Genomic DNA, 23,564 nt, shown 5'->3' with positions numbered 1-23,564 from the left:
GTGATCCATTTTTTTCATTCTACTTCATGCTTTCAATTACTAAGTAATCACCATCTCTTATAATGATACGCAAGTCTTGCAATGTGACCTCCTTGCCACTGGTCTTCCTGCCATTGGTCTTCCCAACTCCATTTCCAAAAATTTGTTCCTAAAACCAAATCTGTGTCATACCATTTTTAAAAATGGTACTAGATTTCCTTGCCTTTAGCATAAAATCCTAATTTCACAGGGATAAAGGCCATTCACAATCTAACTCTAGTCCACTTCCCTAGCCTCATCTCCTGTGATACTCTGAAATCCCTCTCCTCCTCACTGCCCACTGCATACAACCCACTTTCCTGCCATTAAACATCATCACCCCCAATTCTCAGTCACTTTAGATCTTTGAAGAGACCACTGGGGCTGCACAGGGAATTAGTTGACGAAATCTGATTTTAAACATACATGCAGCAAAAGAATGAAAGGCACGACATAGAATAGTTTTGTCTAATCCAACAGACATATTTTTAAAGTAGTCTATACTTCCTTTCTCTAACTTCTTAACTCCCATTCTCTCCTCAAGCCCACTACTCTATTCAAACTACTCACTAATGCCTTCCTAAGAATCTTCTTGTTTTCTGCAGTTGTTGACACAGCTGATCATTCTTCTTAAAACTCTCTTCTCTTGGCTTCTGATACATCGTTCTGTCAGTGGGGCCTCCTCAACCACCTACCTTCTCTACCACAACTGCAGGGTTCCATTTTGGGTACTACTTTGGTCACACAATATCAGAAGTCCTGAATTTAAAGGCTACAAGGGTCAGGGAGATAACATTGTGATATTAAGAAGCAGTGGGAATTGTGGCAAACTGGAAAGTATGTGCACCTGAAGAAGAAGGGCACTGTTCAATGCCAGCTATTTTGTGTCAGGATTTTGATTCTGAGTATGGGATCTAGATTTTTATGTGAAATTTTAACATCTGTAAATATAGATGGTAAATAATTCAAAGTTTTAAGAAACAAACCTGCAGACCCTATTCTAGCAAGCCACCAGTCTGAAACATCTGCTATGCTTTCTCCTAAGTGAACTCATCTTAGATGATTTCCAATTACTATCTAAATAATAATGACTCCTTAAATGTTTATCTCTAGCCTCAGAAGCTCTCTGGACACTAGATAAGTGTTATGAAAGGCTTGCTAGTTTTATCTCCCTGTCTGACCAAACCTATACATGCATGCTCCACCTCAAAATCACTAATAACATCACCTACTTGGCCATCATAACTAGAAAACTTGTCATTCCACTAGACTTACCACTTCTCCAACTTCTATATCAAATCAGCCCTGAAATTCTGTTAACTCTAATTCCAGTCTCTAAGGCACCAGAGCAGTGACACTCAAATAACAATAAGTTCATCTAGCGCCTAGATCTTGGTTTCTAAATACTATTCTCCACTAAAAGGATCCAGGATTTTTTAGAAAACAACTAATTCCAGGCTTGAGCAGCAGGTAAAGAACAAGTTGAGCCTAGTATATCTTTTGTCGAAATAGAGTGTTCAAAGAATGACAGGGACAGAGATGCAAACTTGAAGGAGCTCTCACTGGTCAACTCTGGGACAATTTGGGTATCAAACTAAATGATGAAGTAACTGATTACAGCCCAATGAATACTAAAATCTACGAGTCTATATTAAAATAAACAAATGAATAAATTTAAACTGTGATGAGGAACAAAATATTTACAGTCTTAAAATATTCCACAAAATATTTATTTGTAATTAAAAAAGGGAAAAAGAATATTTCGAAGTAGGGAAGCCTGGCAGGCAACCCCTTAATCAAGTGACCAAAGTAAACATCACCACTAATGGGAACATACTGAAATTGTGTGCTATGTGAGAAAATGCGATGAGAAGAACAAAGCATCTTGCCTATAATATTCCTGCCACAGATCAATAATCTGAATCTAATCAAGAGAAAATATCAGGAAAAAACTAAAGTAAAGGGTATTTTAAACAATAATTGATGTAATACTTTAAAGTATAAAGGTTGTAAAAGTTAAGGGAAGAATGAAAAACTGTTTCAGACTGAAGAAAGAAAGAGTTATGACAACTAAATGCAATACACGATTCTGGACTGAATCATTTTGTTATAAAGGACATCATTGGGACAACTGTCAAAACCTAAATGGGGTGAGATTTGATGGTATAGTATATCAGCGTAAATTTCCTGGATTTTGACTGTCAAAATATATACACTGTGGTTATACAGAGAATGTTTTTGTTTGTAGGATACTAAACTATGTTGGCAACTTACTCTCAAGTGGTTCTGGGCATAGGCAATTTTACTAAAAGTCAGAGAAAAACAAAGTAGGAAAAAACATGTAATCATAATCTTTGAAGTCAAAATAGAAATAAAAAGAAATTTCTACTATGAAATTTAAGTGAAAACCATTTTTGAGAGTACAGCATAGCACAGTGGCTCACAATTATATCTGCTCATCAGAATCACCTGGGATGCTTTCAAAAAACTTTGAAAATACTGAGGCTTGGTTGGAGGCCTAATCCAGGCTAAGTAAATCAGAATCTGTGGGGTAAGACACAGGCATCAGTAGTCTTTAAAAGCCTTATGGTAATTCTGATGTGCAGTCAAAGAAGAGAATCACCGACATGTGCCATGTCCTGGGCGGGGGTCATTCGCCCTCAGAGGTCTAGTTTAGGCATCTTCTTTGTGAAGTGTTCTTCATATCCCTTACACCAGAGCTGACCACTTTCTCCACTACACCTCTGACTTATTTAATAGTTTTAAATTACATTGTGCTGCAATTATTTGTTTACAATATTTTTACTTCCAACTAAAACAAATTCCTCTAACACTGGGATTGCTGACTTGTTCACTGTTCTATCTTCAATGCTCAGGACAGTGACAGGCCCATAACAGGTACTCAAAAATGTTAATTTAAAAAAGAAGGGGAAAAAAAGGAAAAGTAGAAAGGGAAGAAAAGAAGAGAAAAAATAAAGACTCAATTTCTTTGTCAGTAACCTATAGCCACAAAGGAAGATAAGTGTAACAAAAAATTATCAAAAGGAAATAACTTTAGCATGGCAAAGACTTTCTCTCTACCTGTTTCCCACTATTCTATGAAAACAAATACATTTTTCAAAATTATTTCTTACATTTAAAACTATCTAAATACTTTGGATATATTCTCTTTCTAAAAATATAAAATTCAGACTACTTTTCTTAAACTGGTTTGAGGCTTTGGATGTTTTTTCCTGTACGTAAAGATTCTTGATGGAAAAAAAAGATTTCCATCCTGTCATATGCTGGGGGAAAAAAACCCTAGAAATATTATAATCTGTAAAGCCAACATTTTTCTGTCTTCCAAATCCTGGAATTAAAAAAATTACTAATATAATCATGTGTTAAAAAGAGAGAGATAGACGTGACATACAGTCACTATTATTCAAGTTAAGTTTAAATACCTTTTAACACTTACCTTATCTGCACACATTGACACTTTAATGTCCTGCTGAGATATTTCATAATGTCGAATATTAAAAACATAATTACCAGCCAATTTCAAAATATCAGCTGAGATATACTCTAGTACAGCCACAATATATAAAGACACATGGTAGTCCACTTTGTACCCTAAAACTTCCTGTGGAAAAAAAAAATAGTTCTAAAAAATATAAGTACCAGTTAAACACTTAAAAATTCCATTTAACATTCTTACTTATGAAAAACTTTCAATAAACTGAATGTCTAAACTCAGGTACTACAGGATATAAAATGAGATGTTAGTCCCAGTATCAAAGGTTTTTTTAAAAAAAGAGACATCTAATCTAAAAAAAACTGCCTTTAGTATCAGGTAAGAAGAGAGAGTTAATTCTAATATAGAAATCTTGGGCTGGACCTCAATGAAAACCCCTTAAATTGATACATTATCCAAAACCCATTTGAGAATTATTAGCTATCTTCAAACACCCTGCTTTAACCAATATCCCCAAATTCAGAGGATGTGTGCATGGTGGGGGGGCGGGAGAACTTGAAATTGCTACCAAGGTGTATTCGAATCCACGTACACCAAGTATTTTCTATAGACTAAATAATATTCCCTAGTCTACTTTCCAATATATAAAAAAAATCTGTGATAAATACAGATCAATTTAAAAACAGTTCTGTTCTCATGGTAACTTTTGACATTATGTCTTTTCTTAATCAAGAAAAGGATGAAAATCAGTAAAGGATAGTAGTCATCAAAAGATGCCACAAAGATGCATTAGTATCATTAACTTTTACTACTACTTGAAAGGCAATCTGATTTTATCAAAATACATTTAGTTTTATTTTGTATTCATATTAAGAAATATATACATAAGTATATACACATGCAAGTACACATATACAGTGACACAGAACATGCTATATACAAATACTATACATATGCACCAATATAATATAAAGTATTGTTTGTTATAAATAACTTTCCCAATTTTTTTTTAATTACCTTCAGTGAAGGATGGATTTTGTCCACAGGCAGCAAGAGAGGATTTCTTCGTTTTCGTTTCTCTATGGCAGACTGTGCATCAGCAATAGCCCATTTATCAATTGGATGAGGAAAGGTTTTTTGAACTCGTTCCTGTTCAAATCATAGCAGTAGTATTGTTAATAGAAGTGCTCATAAATAGAAAATTCATACGAAATTAAACTTTATCACCTTCTTAATGCTAGTGAATAACAGTAACCTAATGTTTTGATTTCTGTAATAAGTAAAAAAAAAAAAAAAAAAAGATCAACAGGACTGTCAAGATTTTTCTACATAATTCCCATGGGTAAAGAAAAAAGGTGAAATTTTAAACAGAAAGCTTTAAGTGTAAGTATAATTAAAATGGAACTGAAAAAAGAAAAATAATAGGAAAGAGTAAAGCTAGCATGAAATAACTATCGGTAACAGGGTTTAAATTGTTTACCCAGCAGAGGTGATTAACTCATTATTAACAATTATTTTGCAGTCACTTTCCCTTTTGCTAATCTTAGAGCTTCAAATATAGAAAAGTTTTTAAAAGATATCATGTATCCCTTAGAGGATCAAGTGGGTGGTAGAGCTCAGAATGGCCTAAGGAAATACAACTCTTGGCAAAAAAAAAAAAAAAAAAAAATCCAAGCCTTTTAGGTTACTATTACTGTTCATCTTATCTTAAATTTAACCAGTGATTGGCAACAATAATGAGAAGTAATGATAATGGAATCAAACCCCAATTCAGCAGAATTTCCTATTTTTTTAATTATAATCTCAGCTTTTAGCATACTTAGCTATTAAAAAATGTTTTTATTATATTTATTTAATGTCCAATTCTTACAGCAGAAAATAGAGAAACAAATGCTTTAATTCCAGAGCCCCTGAAAATCTTAATAGCTCAATTACTCCAAGTTAAGATTTTTTTCACACTGGAAGTTGTATGATAGAAACAATCTTCAAAAGAAAGGTGATATAAACAGTAGAGTGCAAAAGTAATTTCTGAAAGCTATACTGACAGATATTTCTAAAAATCTAAAAATATTCCCACATAACCATGCCAAAACAAATATTTTAGCACTACATCATTCATGACCTTTTAGAGGTATATCACACACATACTGATTACCATATATATAGTAATCAGTGAGTCAAAACCCTTAAGATTTATACTAGTCCTTTACTGAGGTAATATTTATCTGCAGTAAAATGTACAGATCTAAAATGTACAATTAAATGAGTTTGGAAAAACATTCACGTGTAACCATCACCTTAATCAAAATATAGAGCATTTCTATTATCTCGGTCTCCATCCATCATAGGTAGGCAGCCAGCCACTCACCATTCTGATTTCTATCACCATTAATTTTAGTATCATACAATATATACCCTCTGGGGTCTGGTTTTTTCCTGCTCTCTATAATGTCTGTGCATTGTAGCTATGTTACTGCACATATCAATAGTTCTTTTATTTTATTACTGAGTAGTATTTCATTTTATGAATCTACCACAATTTGTTTACCCATCTTCTTGCTGATGAAAATTTGAGTTGTTTCAATTTTTGGCTATTATGAATAAAACTGTTTGGATATTTATGTATAAGCCTTTTTGTAAACATTTATTTTCATTTCTCTAGGGTTAAATACCTAGGAGTAAAATTGCTGGGTCACAGGCTAGATATATATTTAACTTTATAAGACACTGCCAAACAATTTTCCAAAGAGGTTATACAATTTTACACTCCCATAACTAATGTAAAGAGTTCTAACTACTCTACATCTCATCAACATGCCATGTTATCTGTCTTTAATTTTACCCCTTTGAGTGGGTGTGAAATGGTATCTCACTGTGGTTTTAATTTCTATTTCTCTGATGACTTACGAGCTTAAGTACCTTTTCATGTATTTATTGGCCATAACAGATCTTCTTTTATCAAGTCTCTGTTCAAAGCTTTTGCCCATTTCTGTAAGCAGCATGTCTTTTTATTACTGATTTGTAGTTTTTTTTAATATATTCTGGATATAAACCCTTTGTAGAGAAACATATTACAAACACTTTCTCCTAGTCTCAGACTTACATCTTTTTATTCCTTCATTGATATTATTCTTTAATACTTACTGTATTTGAGTCCTCATAAAAAAAAAAAAAAATTGCTTAACCCCAGGTTAAAAAGATATTCTCCTGTATTTTCTTCTAGAAACTTTATAGTTTCAGCTTTTATGTTTAAGACCACAATCCACCTTGAATTAATTTTTGTGAGATAGGTTTAAGGTTTTATGCCCCATAAATTTATCCAGTTCTAGCATTTTTTTGTTGTTGTTGAAAAACTTTCCTTTCCCCATTGAACTGCTTTGATCTTTGTCGAAAATGAATTTACCGTATATTTCACATATGATTTCAATGGTTTTAGTTTCTATAACAATTTAGAATGATACATATTTAGATTCGAAAACTAACTTGCATAGTGTTGCAATAACTTTTTGAAATAATAAAATAGTTTTTACCTCCACATCTTGAACAGTCCTTGGTTGGGCCATGCATAATTTATTAAGCAGCTGAAAAATCAGCTCTTCAATATAATACAGAGATTCTTCATTAGCTGAGAGACTGGGATGTACTTGCTCCTGAACCTTTAAAAATAAAGTTTTCAGTAAACGTACAGGCAAAATAGTATTTACTGAACAAAAATCAGAGAATCTTATATATAATAATATTCTTCTGAACAGTTACTCAAATACATACATAAAACACAGAAAATGAAAAAAAAAAGCCCCTGTATTTGTCGGTCTCTGTAAACTTTTTTTTAACTCACAGAGCTGTGGTCCTTAAACTTTTCTGGATCCTCTGAAAACCTATCGGCCTCTCTCCTCGCCACCAAAAAAGCATATACACATAAAATAGTCTATACAATTTCAGAGAAATGACATATACCCAGAAGTTAACTAATATATCTGCTAAAAGTCTATGAATGCTAGGTCATGCATCCCAGCAACAGAGGTATCTCTGAATAACCAAACTACAAATTATAGAGCTGCTCTACGAAGTAGATGCTAGTCAGCTATTTTTTATACACTCTTGATTATCACCATGTAGCTGTGAAGCCTTTTTGCTGTTAAATTCTTTAAAGTCAGGACCTAATAATATGTCCCCTCCGAAAAAATAATCCAGTAAAACTGGATATGAGGAATGATACTGTAAACAATAGTACCTACCATACAACAAGTGCCATGTAAATATTTGCTTAAAGAATGACTGAGAGAAGCACATACTATTACAACTTTTCATGCCATTGTATTGGAAGGATATAAGTGCCACTGACAAAAAAAGTAATGGAAAATTTAAATAGTCTTATAGTTACTCTGAAAAACTGATTCAGTAATTAAAAACTCTCCCACAAAGAAAACAGCATGAAGTTGACCACTTCGTCTAAATTCTCAATATTCAGCCTAAATTAACTATAGCCTCTTGTATTTTGTAAAGCCATAAGATCTTTAGTGATGTCCCTTCTTTCATTACCAATATTAGTTATTTGTAACTAATATTCTTTTTCTTGATAAGTCTCTCAAAGGTTTATCAATTTTATTAATCTCTTCAAGAACCAATTTTGGCTTTGTTGATCCTATTTTATGTTTGTTGTATATTTCATTTATATTGGCTCCATGTTTATTTTTTCTTCTCTTTTTTACTTAGTTCTTTTTTCTAATTTCATGAGAGGTATATCTGGTCATTATTTCTCAATCTCTCTTCTTTTGTAATATGTATATTTTCTCTAAGAACTATTTTTGTAAACACCTACAGATTTTGATAGGGAATATTTTTGTAATCACCCATTTCAAATAGCTTCTAATTTCCACTGCAGTTTTTTCTTTGACCTTTAGAAGTTTTTCTTAATTTCTAAATATGTGGGATTTTTAAAGTTATCATTTCTATTGATTTCTAGAATAATCACATTGTGATCAGAAAACATACATTCTATGATTTCCATTTTTTGAAATTTGTTAAGACTTGCTTTTATAGTTCATGATATGGGCCTAGATGGCTTCACTGACAAACTCATCAAACACATAAGGAAGAAATGCAACAATCTTAAGCAAACTTCTCCAGAAAACAGAAAAAGAACAAGACAGACATCCCCATTTATTTTGAGGCTAGCCTTGATATAAAAACTCAAAAAGAAAGATGGAAATTAAAGGCCATTATAAATTATACAACATGACTAAGTTGGGTTTAACCCAGGAATGTAAAGTTGGTTTAATGTTGGAAAATCAAGCAAACTAATTCACATGCTGACAGATTAAATGAGAAAAATAACGTGATCATCTCAATAGATGTTTTTAAAAGGCATCTAAAATTTCAACATTCATTCATAATAAAATCTCTTAATTGACTTCCTTAATTTGATAAAGTATATCGACAAAAATGCTACAATAAACATCATAGTTAATGGTGAAACACTGAAAACTTTCCTTCTGAGATCAGGAAAATGGCAAGGATGATTTTATCATTTCTATTCCACATTGTAGTCGAGGTCCTAGCTAGTGCAGTACAGCAAGAAAAAGAAATAAAATTATAAGAATTAGAAAGGAAAAAACAAATTTGTATATGATTTGATTCTCCATTGTGATAGTTAATTTCATGTGTCAACTTCTGGGCCACAGGGTGCCTAGATATATGGTTAAACATTATTTCTCAGTGTGTGAGGCTGTTTTTGGATGAGATTTGAATTGGTAGACAGTAAAACAGATTGCTCTCCCCAATGCAGGTGGACCTTAATCCATTGAAGGTCTAAAGAGAATAAAAGGCTGACTAAGAAAGAATTCTTTCTCTCTGCCTGTCTTTTTCTCCTACCTTTGGACTAGGACTTGGACCAGAACTATAATCATAGCTCTTCTAGGTCTCCAGCTTACTGACTGCAGAAATCTGGGATTTCTCCACCTCTACGAGTATAAGTGTGTGAGTGTGTGTAAGTGTGTGTGTGTGTTTTTGTTTCTCTGGAGACCGCAGACTGATATATCCATGAAGGAAAATCAAAATATTATACAGATAAACTTTTTGACTTCATAAAAATTTTATTCTGTATAACAGCAACAAAGTTAGAAAATAAAATGTAAAAATATCATTTACAATAGAATAAAAAATATGTCATGTATCTTGAAATAAATCTTACAAAGTACAAGATGCCTAAGGAGAAAACTATAGACTCTGAGAAAAATTAAGACCTAAGTAAATGAAATATAATAGCATGTTCATGAATTATCAGACTTAATATTATAAGTATACTGATTCTCAAACTGATCCATGGAGTTAATAAAATCACAATCAAAACCAAAGAGGTTGTTCTACTGAAATTGACAAGATAATTTCAAAACCTATATGGAAATGCAAAAGGTTAAGAAAATCAGTCACATACTCTTAAACAAGTATAAATACTTCTTCCCATTGTTATTGAAATTTATAAATTGGGATTTATAAATTGATTTATAAATTATTATTGGGATTTACAAAGCTACAGTAATTAAGAATGTGATACTGGTATAATGACAGACAAACAGATGAATGGAAAAGAAGAGCTAATACAGAAATAAATCCACAGATTAAAAGGTGGCACTGTGGAGAATGGGGTGGGGGAATGGGAAGTGTTATGAGCAGGCAGGGGAAGTGAATGAATAATGAACTGGATACTCATATGGAGAAGAATGAAACTCAACTCCTATCCACACTTTAAACAAAAAATCAATTCTAGTTGAATTTATTTTTTCTCTAGTTGAATTTTACACCTATTAAATTGACCTAAAAAGTTTTGATCATATAAAACAATATCTTCATGACTTCAAGATAAGAAGAGATTTCTTAAATACAAAAATTACTATCCATAAAGGAAAGGGCTGATAAACTTAACTACATTAGAATTTTAAACTTATGCTTATCAAAAGACAACTTTAAGGAAAAGGCAAGTTATAGAGTTGGAGATCTATGTAACACATAAAACAAAAGGACTCATATCTAGAATTTTAAAGAACTCCTAAAACATCAACAGGAAAAAAAAAAGATAAAATCCCTACTTAAAAATTGGGCAAAAACACTAAACTAGCACATCACCAAATTAGAAATTCAAGTGGCCAATAAACATGAAAAGGTGTTCTAGCTCTTCAGTAATCAGAGAAATGCAAATTAAACCACAATGAAACAATTACCCACTTAACAGACAACAAAATTAATAAGTCTGATAATACCAAGTACTAGTGATTATGTGGAACAGTGGGAACTCTCACATATTACCACTGGAATGCAAAATGGCTCAACTGCTTTAGAAAACTTTGCCATTATTTACTAAAGTACATTCTATGCATATCCTATGACCCAGCAATTCCATTACTGAATATATAGATATTTCCTTTAGAGCTATACAGTCCAATGTAATAGACACTAATCACATATGGCTATTGAGCACCTGGAGTAAAACTTCACTAAACTGAATGGGCTATAATAGTAAAATACATACCAGATGTCAAAGATCTAGTATTAAAAAAATGTCAAGTATCTCAATAATTTTTTAAATTGATTACATGCTGATTTATTGGGTTAATAAAATATATTATTAAAATCAATTTCATCTATTTCTTCTTACTTTTTAATGTGCCTATGAGAAAATTCTAAATTACAAATGTGGCTTAGAGTGTATTTCTATTGAAAAACACTGCTCTAAAAAAATAGGTATATACCTTTACCAGAAGACAGGTATAAGAAGGCTTATAAGTAACATTATTAGTAATAACCCCAAACTAGAAAGAAACTCAAATATCTATAGGGTAGAAGAAAAGATAAATCATAGCATATTTGTACAATGACATACCTCACACAAAAATAACTATAGTTTATAAGATGTAGACATATCTTCAAAATAATGTTGACAGAAAGAAGCCAGATAAAAAGAATAGATACAATGCGATTCCATTCACAAAGTTCAAGATGAGAAAAATTAAAATGTAGTGTTTAGGGACACATGCTTAGATGGTAAAACTATAAAGAAAAGCAAAGCAGTGATTACCATAAAAGTGGTTACCTACTGAAGAGTTCCACTGAGGAAAGTGCTAAGAAAATTGCTGACAATGTGCTATTTCTAACCTAGATGATGGTTAAATTATATATTTATGTTTTATGCATTTTCTGATTGTGTTACTCGTCACCATAGATAAGATTTTTAAAAGTTAGAGAATCATCTAGCAAAAAGAAAATCGAAGGGTGCTATTACTAACAAGTTAAGTCAAAAGAGCTCTCCTAGTCCCAGCTCAATGAATGAAATTAAAATAGCAGAATACTGGAAACAAAGAGAATATTCTACATGCTTAGGGTAAAGGGAGGAACTGGGTCATATACAAAAAATTAGACACTAGACTAGCTCCAGACTTCAACAGCAACACTAGAAGCTAGAAGGCAATGATTTCCAACCTAGAATGAGATCTAATAAAATACAGATCTAATGTCACAGTGAAGACATACTTATTAGACAAAATAAGGACAGAAATGTTATCCCCCACATTCCCTTTCTCATCAAGCTTCTACAGTCTATATCACACTGAAACAAGAGTATAAATGAAGAAAGAGAAAAATATGGGTTAAGAGAAATGAAGCAACAAATACAGAAGAAAAGCCAAAGGAACACCCAGGAAAAAGTGAAATTATGAGAGCTGTATAACAGGTATCACGGTCACCAGTTCAAATTGGAGCAGATCAAAAGCTCTGGGAGAAAATGTCTCAAGATGAAACTGATAGAGTTTCTGATGAATCTATAATTCTTGAGAGGGTATTTAAACAACTGGTAGAAAGTAAGCTTGAATTAATAAGTACATAGAATACTACACAAACAATATAATAAAACTTTCCTATAAATAAACATTTATATTGGAAATTTAGCAGTAGAGTTCATAAGGTTGTTCCTTATAATATCCTTCCATAAAAGCAAAGGGCCCTACTCTATGAAAATGTGCATGAAAATTAGATAATATATAAGTGGGATGGATTTTTTTCCTGTAATTATGATTTTAGTAAATAACTGGCCAAGCAACTTCAACATTGAGCATCAGTTTTTTTATGCCAAACTTATTAAAGTAATTGCAAACATGAAATGTCATAAAAACAAATACATAATGTTAAAATCCCACCCATAAATACTAAGGACATCAAGATGACAATGAAACACAACCAAATATACTTTGCACTTCGAAAGTATTTATTATGTCAGCACCCTAAGAGACAGTAAACATAAAATTACCACACCAGAACAAACTCACCTATCATACTTTTCTTAAAGACTAATCAGAAAAAGTGCAATTAAAATAATTTTCAGTCGTTAACACTAGAATAACAAGTCAGACCTGTATTTGTTACATCATATTTTCAAATTGCCAGAGGGTATTTCCTTAGACATACACTGTAAAGAGAATAGTTATAATACTATACATCCAGGCATAGACACATATAAAAAGCATTACATTTTAAATTAATTTTACCCCAATAAACACTAGATTTGACCAACTTCAGAATGTTATTTCCTGATTTTTTTCAGTTCTCCATAGTCATAATCAAAAAAAATTCCTACTAGTGTATTTGTTCAATCAACTAACATTTGAGTTTCTGATACGATGTAGAAATAAATCTTTTTGGCTACACAGTGTGACTGACATTTATTATGCCAAATTCTTCATTCCACTGCCAAGATTTCTGCAAGGATGCAAATATTAAAAACACAAGAAGTTCTGTTTGTTATGAGTAAAAGTTCAATTTAAAAAAAAAAAACAAGGTGAAAATTGACAGGCTGATTCCAAAATTTGTAGAGAAAGACAAAGAACCTAGATTAGTCAAAGCAATCTAAAGAACAAAAAAAAAAAAAAGGAAAAAATAACAAATTCCATTCTAAAGATATATGATAACCACTACAAAATATTGCTGATAGAAATTTTAAAAGACCTAATAAATGTAACGATATATGTTATAGGCTGGAAGACTCAATATTGTTAGGATGTCAATTCCTCTCAAATGATCCAAATGCAACACGATCCCAATCAAAATTCCAGTAGCTTTTGTAGACACTGATATGCAGATTTTTAAATTCTTATTGAAAAACAAAGGTTCTAGACTAGGCGAAACAACTCTGAAAAAGAACAAAATTGGACAGCTCAAACTACTTGATTTCAAGATCTTTTTTATAAAGTACGGTGTGGTACCAATGTAAAGATAGGTAGAAAGATCAATGGAACAGAACAGAAAATCTGGAAATAAAACCACACACATACAGACAAATGATTTTAGATAAAGGTGCAAAGCCCTTTAACAAAGGAGAAAGAATAGCCTTTTTAACAAATGGTGGCAGAACTAGATATCCATATGCAAATAAACCAAACATAACATACATTATATTCTCACCATACATAAAAATTCAAATAGATCATAGATCTAAATGTAAAACTTGGAACTATAAAACGTCTAGAAGAAAAAAATAGGAGAAAAATTTTGTAACCCTGGGTTAACTAAAGAATTCTTAGCTATGACATTAAAGGCACAGTCTCCATAAAAGCAAATAAACTGGACTTCATAAAAACTTTAAACTTTTGCTCTCCAAAAAAACAATATTAAGAAAATAAAAAGACAAGATATAGACTAGAAGGACATCCTTGTAAAGCATATAGCTGATAAAGGATTTGTAGTCAGACATAAAAAAACTCTCCAAATTCAACAATAAGATAACAAACTCAACAAAAATAGGCAAAAGATCTTAACACTTCACCAAATATATGGATAGCAAATAAGAACATGAAAGATGCTCAACATTATTAATCATCAGGGAAATGCAAATTAAAACCACAAGAAGATACCAGTGCACACCTATTAGTATAGCTAAAATTAAATTATACACCGAGTGTTGGCAGGAATAACTGGAATGTCTCATACATTGCTGGTGGGAATGTAAAATCATACAACAGTTAGAAAGGAAAATAGTTTGACAGTTACTTAAAGAGCTAAACATATAGCTACTACCTGAGCCAGCCACTCTGGTAATTATCCAAGAGAAAAGGAAATATATGGCCATCCAAGACATGTACACGAATGTTTACAGTAGCTTTATTTGTAATAGCTGAGATCTGAAAATCAAACGTACATCAACAGGTGTATGGATAAACAGTGGTATATCTACACAATGTAATACTACTAAACAATAAAAAGTAATGAACTGCTGATATATTGAACAACATGAATGAATTTCAAAATAATTATGCTGAGTGAAAGACAAAAACAGAGTATACACTATATGATTCCATTACCATAAAACTCTAGAAAATGCAATCTATCGTGATAGAAAACAGATGGCTTGGCGATAAAGAGTGGGGAAAGAAAGGAGGGAGAATTACAGAATCAAGAAAAAACTTATAAGCTTGAAGGATATACTTATATCTTTATTGTGATGGTTTCGCTGATGCATACATCCATAAAAACTTATCAAACTGTATACTTTAAATATGTGCAGTTTATTGTATGCCAATTATACTCCCAATAAAGTTGTTAAAAATATAATATTCTAAGGTAGCATTTTTGTGATCAGTGTACATAATCAAGAATTGAAACCATAGCTGATTACTATACACTCATTAAGGTCAGGAACCAACTCTTGTTTTTGGTTTCTTCCTATTCCCCCACTCCTTTATTCCTGACACACAGGTAACCTAGTACTTACCATGCCTTGCATAAAGAAAGCGCTCAATAAATACTTGCTAAATACACAGATTCATGGTAGCAAACAGATTTCTTGGCCTGGTTGAAATCTGGAGATTGGGAGAAATGAAGAACTCCATAACATTCATTTTTATTTCAGTGCATATGCACCTGGAAACTTAGTTATCCCACATAACATTATAAATGAGGAGATTCCCACTCTACATTCCATTGTTCCCACTATCTATTAACATTCAATTCTCCAGAGAACATTCAGATAGGAAGGTGGTTGGGGAATAAGCGAAAAAGGGGAAGAGATTAAGATGTACAAATTGCCAGTTATAAAAACAGTCACAGGGATGTAAAGTACAGCATAGGGAATATAGTCAACAATATTGCAATAACTATGTATGGTGTCAGATGGGTACTAGACTTACCCACATCATCACTTTGTAAGTTATATAGATGTTGTACACCTGAAATTAATATAATATTGTGTGTCAACTGTAATTGAAAAATGAAAAGGGACTTCTGGTCAAAAATAAAATTCACTTCTCAGAGTCAGTGCTCTTAAGTAGTTGCATGCTTGACAGGTTTTCAATGCTGGTTTATTTCAAATGTAGGTAAGTACGGGCCAGGAATCTCATTCTATTTAGCTTAATATTAGGTGAGGGCTTACCATAAAATAATCAAAACATGTTGAAAAGACTAGTAGCTGAAGCTAAAATATCTGTCATTAAAATGTCTCGATTGCAATGAAATAACATATGACCTGTAAGTACATTCCCATACAGGCAGGTCATTAGCCCCTGTAAAGCCAAGAAAGTACAGGTTTAATCAATGGTTCTCAACTCCCTCCAGTGGCAGGGCATTTGGAAGTCACAGTGCTTTTAGAAGAACATGAAATATTAAGATACTTATATTTCATCACAGTAAGCAGGGATAATGTTAGCATAAATGACTATAAAATTTAAAACTATAGCCACATGTTTGTAAGAGAAAACAAAACGTACCATAAGCTGTTTTCTGTGTAAAACCTCCGTATCTTTTGTTCATGTTTTTACAATGTTCCACTACTCACTAGCAGGGACCACGAACTTAAGAAAAGTTTATGAGGAAAAAATAAAACTGAAAAAAATAAATAAGTACTGAGGGTTTTTCCCCCTGTGAACTGGGAAAAGATCACTAAACATGTTTTATTCAGTCAGAGTTTAAGACTCCTTGAGCAAAACATGCACATCCTTCAGCATACTACCAAACTACCACATGTACTCACTTACAGATTTGCCCAACAAGGTGCCTGCACTCAAGGAGTAATGCAGGTTCTCCTTTCCCATTTCTCCTTCACAACTACCCTCCTTCCACTTTACTGAAGAAAAGCATATCTCCTATTTATCCTGAATCTCACTCTAGTGTGTTGCCCTGCAGTGCAGTAAAATTCATTCATTCATTCATTCATTCCAGAACACTAAACAAAGAGACAATTGCAAATATTTTTCATTTAAGTATCTTGCTTCTTCCATCCCCCAGCCTACTGTCAAAAAATGCATCCTACAGAGGGGGAAAAGCTCATGAGAACAAAGAAAAAGAAAGCACCTTTAAGATATACGAAAGGCAACATTACCTTATGTCATTCAGGTGAAAATATGAAAAGCAAGTTTTCATACCTTATCTTTCTATTTTATAATTAGAATTCAGAAGTGAGATGGCTAGCAAATGAAGTAACATATTCATTTGAATTGAAAAATTAGGCCAGACTTTGTCAGAAAGAAGATAAATATAAGGCTGGTTGGCTTGACAATTAAAACAGATCCTACCAATTAATTAGGTCAATATCTTCCATAAAATGAATGATTGTGATAGGCAGAATTCTAAGGTGGCCCCCAAGATTCCCATCCTCTGGTATACATCTCTCCCCTTTGAGTGAGGGCAGCATCTGTGAATATAATGGGATATTACTCTTGTGATCAGTTTACCATAAATGGCAAAAGTGAATAAAGTCTCTAACCAGATGAATTTGAGTTAATCAAAAAGGAGATTATCTTGAGTGAGTGACCTCAATCAGGTGACTCTAAAAAGGGTCTAGAAGTGTGAGACAAGAAACTGCAGCAGATGCATTCCTGTTGGCCTTGAAGAAGCAAACTGGCGGTTGGTTATAGGGAGGGTCATGTGGCAAGGAATGGAGGCAGCCTCTAGGAGCTGAGGGCCTCAGACATGCAACTAACTGCAAGGAAGTGAATTCTGCCAATTACAACACAGGCTTGGAAGAGGACTCCAAGCCTCGGATGAGACTGCAGCCCCAGTGAAAACCTTGATTTCAGCCTTGTGAGAACCTATACAGAGAACCCATCTGGGTTGTGTCTGGACTTCCAATTTACAGAAACTGGCTGATAGATCAATAAATTTTTTGAAAGATCACAATATGAATTTTGGTATGTAATCCGAAGGAAGTTTTAAAAATGAATTTGATTGCTTTAATTTTTCTTCTATTTATGTTAACAAGGGTTCTCAGGGCTTCCATTTACAGAAATGGAAAATAGAAATAAAACTGATCCTGAACCCTGCCTAATTCACTATAGCAAGACCCTGTCTCGATCTAGCAATAATATTTACCCATGATGCATGAACCAATTTAAACTTAATGCAAACAGATACATAGATGTTACTAATTAATGCATTTTCAATAAAGCTTTATGATTATATTTCATGACATTTGTGTTCTTTTGAGGAACTTTGTCCTACTAATAATTCAACCCAAAAGAAATATTTTAAAGCTTCATGATCATTGGGGAAACTTTTAAATATTCAATAGACTTTTTTGTTGTTGCAAAGTACAAATATAAAGGAGGGTTCGATCAAAAACTTTTAAACATAAAAATATTATATCAGAATATAATTATGTAAGGGAAATGGAACAAAAAGTTCACAGAGAAAAAAGAAAAATGTAAAATTTCCAACTGTTAAAAAAACAATCATATATACCTTAATAGGATGAATGGTATCAAATTGTAATGGTATTTAGATTTCACTGAATACATTTAAAAGACTGATGGAACTGTTTTATTTTAAAACACCAGTATTTAGGACACATATAAAATTATATCCTCTGCAACTATTTCAACTTTATTAAAAGTGAAAATTTTTAATGTCGACATAAACATCTGTGAATTTTTCAAAATTATTTTGGGAATACAAAGTTTGAAAAAAAGGTAGAAAACTCATTTTAGGAGAAAGCATCAAGACTCAGTGTTGATTAGTTATGAGTCTGGTATGAGAGGGAAGGGAAAGATGAAGGTTTCTAACTTGAGAACTGAGCATATCACTTATACTGGAAATGTAGGTTTCTGTAAAATGATAAGCTTGGATTGGATCATGTTGTGAACATCTACATAGGAATGTCCAGGAAGCAGGGGATGTAGCAGTTTTAGACAGGCTGCAAGATAAAGTCTCTTTTCTAGAAGACGATGCTTGCCCAAAAGACTTAAAGGAGATAAAAGAGCCACTAATGTTTTATCTGCAGGAAGGTTGTTCTAGGCAGTAGAAATAGCAAGCACAAAATCCCTGAGACTAGAACATGTCTGTGTGTTATAGGTACAAGGAAGTCAGTGTAGGGTAGGAGTAGAGCAAAAAAAAAAAAAGATAGTAATAAATGAGATCATCGAGGTAAGAGGAGGAGGGAGACAGCACCAGACTGTAGAGAACCTAGCAGGCCACTGAGAGGACTTTAACTTTTATTCTGAGAAGCAAGGAGAGAGTTTTGAACAAAGGAATTACATAATCTCACTTATCTCTATTGTGTTAAGACTGAATGAGAGAAGGGTGGAAGAAAGGAGACCAGTTAAGAGGCTATTTTAATACTTTAGGAGATGGATGATGACTTGCTCCTAGGTGGTAGAAGTGGAAGAGTAAGAAATAGTGACTGAATATAGCTATATGTGACATAGAGCATAGGATTTTCTGACAGATTTGATACAGGTTATGAAAGACAGGATTCAAGAATAACTCAAGATTTTTGTTTAGAGCAACTAGAATGATGGAGTAGCCATTTAGTGATATGGGAAATACTACAAAAGGAGCAAATTTGGGCAGCGGGGGAGAAGTAGTTCAGTATTGGTTGAGATGCCTATCCTACATCTACATAGACATATCAAGAAAGAAGTTGAATACCCAAGCTCAGAAGAGGTCTGAGCCAGACATATAAATTGGAAATCATCGGATACAAGTGCTATGAAAGGCAATGATGCTGGGTGGGATCTCCAAGAAACAGACTATAATTAGAAATAGAAGTCCAAAAACTAAGCTCTTGGGAGGTCAGGATGATGTAGTCAGAGGAGATGAGGAGGAATCAATAAGGAGAAGACCTAGAAGGAATAGCCAGAGAGAGAAAACCAGCAGAGTTTGGTGTCCTGGAAACCAAGTGAGGAAAGGATTTCAAGGATTTCAAATGCTGCTAACAGGTCAATTAAGAAAGAATTACAAAGGGCTATGTAAGAAGTAGTATTTAGCTTTACGAAGTGATTTAATAAGAAAACTGGGTACTAAAAAGTTTAATTGGAAGACAATACAGTGCTCACATCTAGATCCTGATGTTGTTTTGTGTTGCTTCATCTCTACACATTAAAATGTAAAGTGTAGAACACTTTTTACATTTCAAAATCTTTCTACTTAACCGTCATGTTCTTATGTAAAAAAAAATAATTTTAGCTTGTTAATTTTTAACGTGACTATATCAGATAATGCTAAATCCATTAGTTCCATTAAAATTCTTTCCTGATTCAAATATGCAGGCTAACAGAGGATATAATCAAACTACTGTTCCTTTGAAAGAGAGGCCATGGTTAATATAAAGGACATATACTTGATTTATGTCAAATGGTAACACAGGTAATGCTTTGCATACTCAGCATAATATACTCTAATGGGATAGTATTGCTCCAAAGATACCATACAAAAATTAAACTGAAAATAGAAGACGACTACTAAATCATGGCTGACAGGGAGCTAAATGCAGCAAGTTAAAACGCATTTCTAATGCTCATCCAGTTCTAGCTGAACCCCTTGGGTCAGTTTGGTCATTATTAGTTTGGAATAATTCCAAATGACTCCTTGGAGTTCTACTGTTACAGTCAGTGGCTTTAGGAAATCCAAGAGGCCTCATATCACAAAACCATAAGATCTCCTATTAGTTTCTAGCTTTTGGTTGATCTTTTCAAAAAGCAATTTTGAACAATTTAATCTAATTACTTTGTTACATAAATAATCTTATAGGACTTCCTTAACCTGGGCTACCCAGTCTCCCAACTTGCCTCATCTCTTCCTTTTGACTTAGTCTTCCTTCTTTAAAACAAGTCATGTTCCTACCTTTCTCTTCGCCAGAAATCCTTTCTCCCCCTTCTTTTGTTTTGTTAATTACTATTGATCTTTCAGATAATTATTTATTTTCTGTCTCTCCCTGGCCTCTCTGCCTCAGCCATTTAGAATGGAAGCTTTATGAGAGAAGGGGCCTTGCTACAACCTCAGTATCAAGAACAGTGCCTGGCACATAGGAAGCACTCAAATACAGCACAATGTTACTTCCTTGACTTTCTCATGTCAGTGACATCAATTTTGTTTCCTCAAAGCACACTATACTTTTCTTCTAGGTCCCAGTGCTGTGCTTGAACCTTTGATTGCTCTCTACTGACTGGGTTATTTTACAAATCTATAAGATTAATTTAGAGATTTTTTGTCTGGTACAGACACAAATTCTAATCAGAGGAAAAGATAACTCAAAACTTACCACTTATGTTTCTGTAGGATATTAACTAATTTTGTATCTAATCCAACAATTTTACCTTAATATTCCTTTATTAAATTGCCCATAAATACCTACCTCCTCAAATTTTCATATGAAGTGGTTTTAACATCTTATGAGTTCTTTCATTAATAAGCTGAATCAAAATCAGACATATGTTCATTTATATTTGGTGAGTGTCAATTTTACCTTTCTGAAAATTATATTTTAACAGTTTTGGAGGTTCCACCATGATACTACACTGCTTCTTTCACATATACACTTATAAATACTCCTTACAGAACTCTGAGTTCATAATTGCTCTCACATAAATAAACCAAACTTCAAAGTTAAGAATTTCAATCTAGATGGTAAACACATTTAGAGCAAGGCCTTTATTTTCATTCATCTAAATATACTTGAGATCCGCCATGGTGCCAAGTATCTAAAATGTGTTCAACAAATGAAGCTAGCGTATACCACATGTTCCATAGCAACACCAACTGGAGGAATAAAATCCTATTAATCTACTGCTGCTTCTACTACTAATGGTAGTAGTCTTCGTAACTATCTGGTCGACTGGAGGAAGAAAGCCAAGTTCTAGAAGCTTTGAATGTGAAAACAGAGCCTCCCCAGAAATGACAGGAATTCTCAATGTGTAAAGACTTGGGTGGCAGGTACATACCAGAATTTATCCTGCAAAGAAAGAGTGACCTTGAGCTCCTTAATAGCTACAACTCTTAGCAGGTACTATAAACCTACATATGATACCACAAATACCACAAAACTAGACATAATCCAGATTACTAACACCTAACATTTTCCAAAAATATAAAAAATATATTCTGTGGGAATATACTTCAATTATATAATAGTAAACTAATAAATAGAAATTGCTTTTTGAATTCACCTTGAAAGACCAAGTTTTCTTAAATGTATTCATTCAACAAGCAAAGAATAAACAATAACTGTGGAATAAGACCATACAGATCTATAAAGCACCTGAGTTCCAGGAAAACAAGCATAACATATAAATGCAAAATTAGTCTAATGCAATGGACTAGAATTGCATGCTAGTCCTGGCTTTGTTTTCAACCTAACCTGAAGAAATAAATCTCTATCTGTGCATGAATGATTACTGAGGTCGAAGCTACCTAATGAATAAGTTATGCAACATACACTCGAATACTATTTGCTACCAGAAGATACTAATAGGTAGATACCCGCATCACACTGCCAACAATACAGGCCTACCTGATAACTGTACTCACACTTCTGAGTGGCTGAATGGTCAATTACTACCTAAGCATTTCATTCTTTGCTTTTAATTCAGGCCAGAGTTCATTGTCACACTCAGCGCACTTTACATTTCTTTCCCTCTCCTTATAACAGAATCAGGCTGCCCAAGCAAGTAAGGTCAATTTAGTACTTGAACACCTAGTATACCAGTGAAATGATAACTGTCCAGCTACCCATCATCGCTTCTTCCAAGTTCTTTAAAAAGACATGACTTGGCCCAAGAAGGCAATTTTTCCTTGCAAGAATTATGAAAATAATGGAATATCTGAAATTGAGCACATAAGGAAATGTTTTTACCTTTAAAATATACTATTTCATTTCACAGAAATTTAATGTATAAAGATTTAGTTTCCAAGTGCAGTCTTTTAAACTGTTTTTTCTTTATTATAAAATTATTGGTTATTTTGCACAAAAGGCAGAGAGACTAAATTTGCATCAATGGCAAGGAAAGCCCATATTCAGCAAGCATATCTTATCCTGCACTCACTTAAGATCTTTAAATGTGTCTTGACCTTAGAAAACGGTTTATTATAAAAATGACAGTATGACTACCTAAATTCACAGACGAAGACTGACACCATCTACAAGGAGAAATGTACCCAGCAATGAACCCAAATTTAAAAGATCGATTTTTATGAGCTACACCTTTTTTTTGGTCCCAAAGTGCACTCAGTGAAGAAACAGACCAAATTTTATAGGGGAACTCTCTTGCAAACAGGTAGGACACCTTTTGCAGGAAGTGAGGAGGCTCTTTAAAGTTACCTCAAAAATTCTAAATGGAACAGTATGGCTCACTGACGTTTCACACGCGTGAAACACATTCACGTTACGAAAAAGTACTACCTCTTAAGTGGACACCCTTCACAAGCAAATTGCCTAGGGGAACACCCCCAAAGAACTTAATTAAAAGTAATTACCCGGCCTGGAAATATGCTTTTGTTTTAGAAACTGTCTAAATACCAGCGGGACTTTCTCTTGCCGGAATCCAGCCTGAGGACAACAAATTGGTCAACGGCGGAAGTTGCCTGACGAAATGACTGCAACATGAAATCCAGTTTTATGATCATAACAAAACCCTCCTTCCGGGGCCAGGCAAAACAAACAAACAAACAAAAACTTGAGAAAACGTCCTTTTGGATGCAACAGGCAATTATGAGCCCCACGTCGCCAGTGAGAAAGAAACAACTCGGCCCGCGGGACCCGAGCCCTGGAAGGACGTGCAGTTCCCTGTCAGAAGCTCCGAGGGGGCGCGGGACGGGCGCCCCTCCCGCCAGCCGCCCGGGCCGC

The 23,564-nt window shown here is 33.5% G+C and overlaps 1 protein-coding gene across 1 annotated transcript in view; it reads right to left on the bottom strand.

Annotated features, from left to right (window-relative positions):
- SOS2 (SOS Ras/Rho guanine nucleotide exchange factor 2) overlaps positions 1-7,125 on the bottom strand; it is a 56,904-nt gene extending 49,779 nt beyond the window's left edge. The window contains exons 1-3 of the mRNA XM_006920207.3: positions 7,003-7,125; positions 4,490-4,621; positions 3,476-3,640 (exon numbers count right to left, since the gene is read on the bottom strand). Of these exons, the coding sequence (XP_006920269.1) occupies positions 3,476-3,640; positions 4,490-4,621; positions 7,003-7,035 (330 nt within the window). The 5' untranslated portion in view covers positions 7,036-7,125. The remainder of the gene's footprint in view (positions 1-3,475; positions 3,641-4,489; positions 4,622-7,002) is intronic.
- Between the last annotated feature and the right edge of the window lie 16,439 nt (positions 7,126-23,564).

This window comes from Pteropus alecto, unplaced genomic scaffold (assembly GCF_000325575.1).
Source record: "Pteropus alecto unplaced genomic scaffold, ASM32557v1 scaffold86, whole genome shotgun sequence".
Classification (NCBI taxonomy): Eukaryota; Metazoa; Chordata; class Mammalia; order Chiroptera; family Pteropodidae; genus Pteropus; species Pteropus alecto.
The sequence above is the reverse complement of the archived record's forward strand: the minus strand, read 5'-3'. Positions and strand labels throughout refer to the sequence as shown.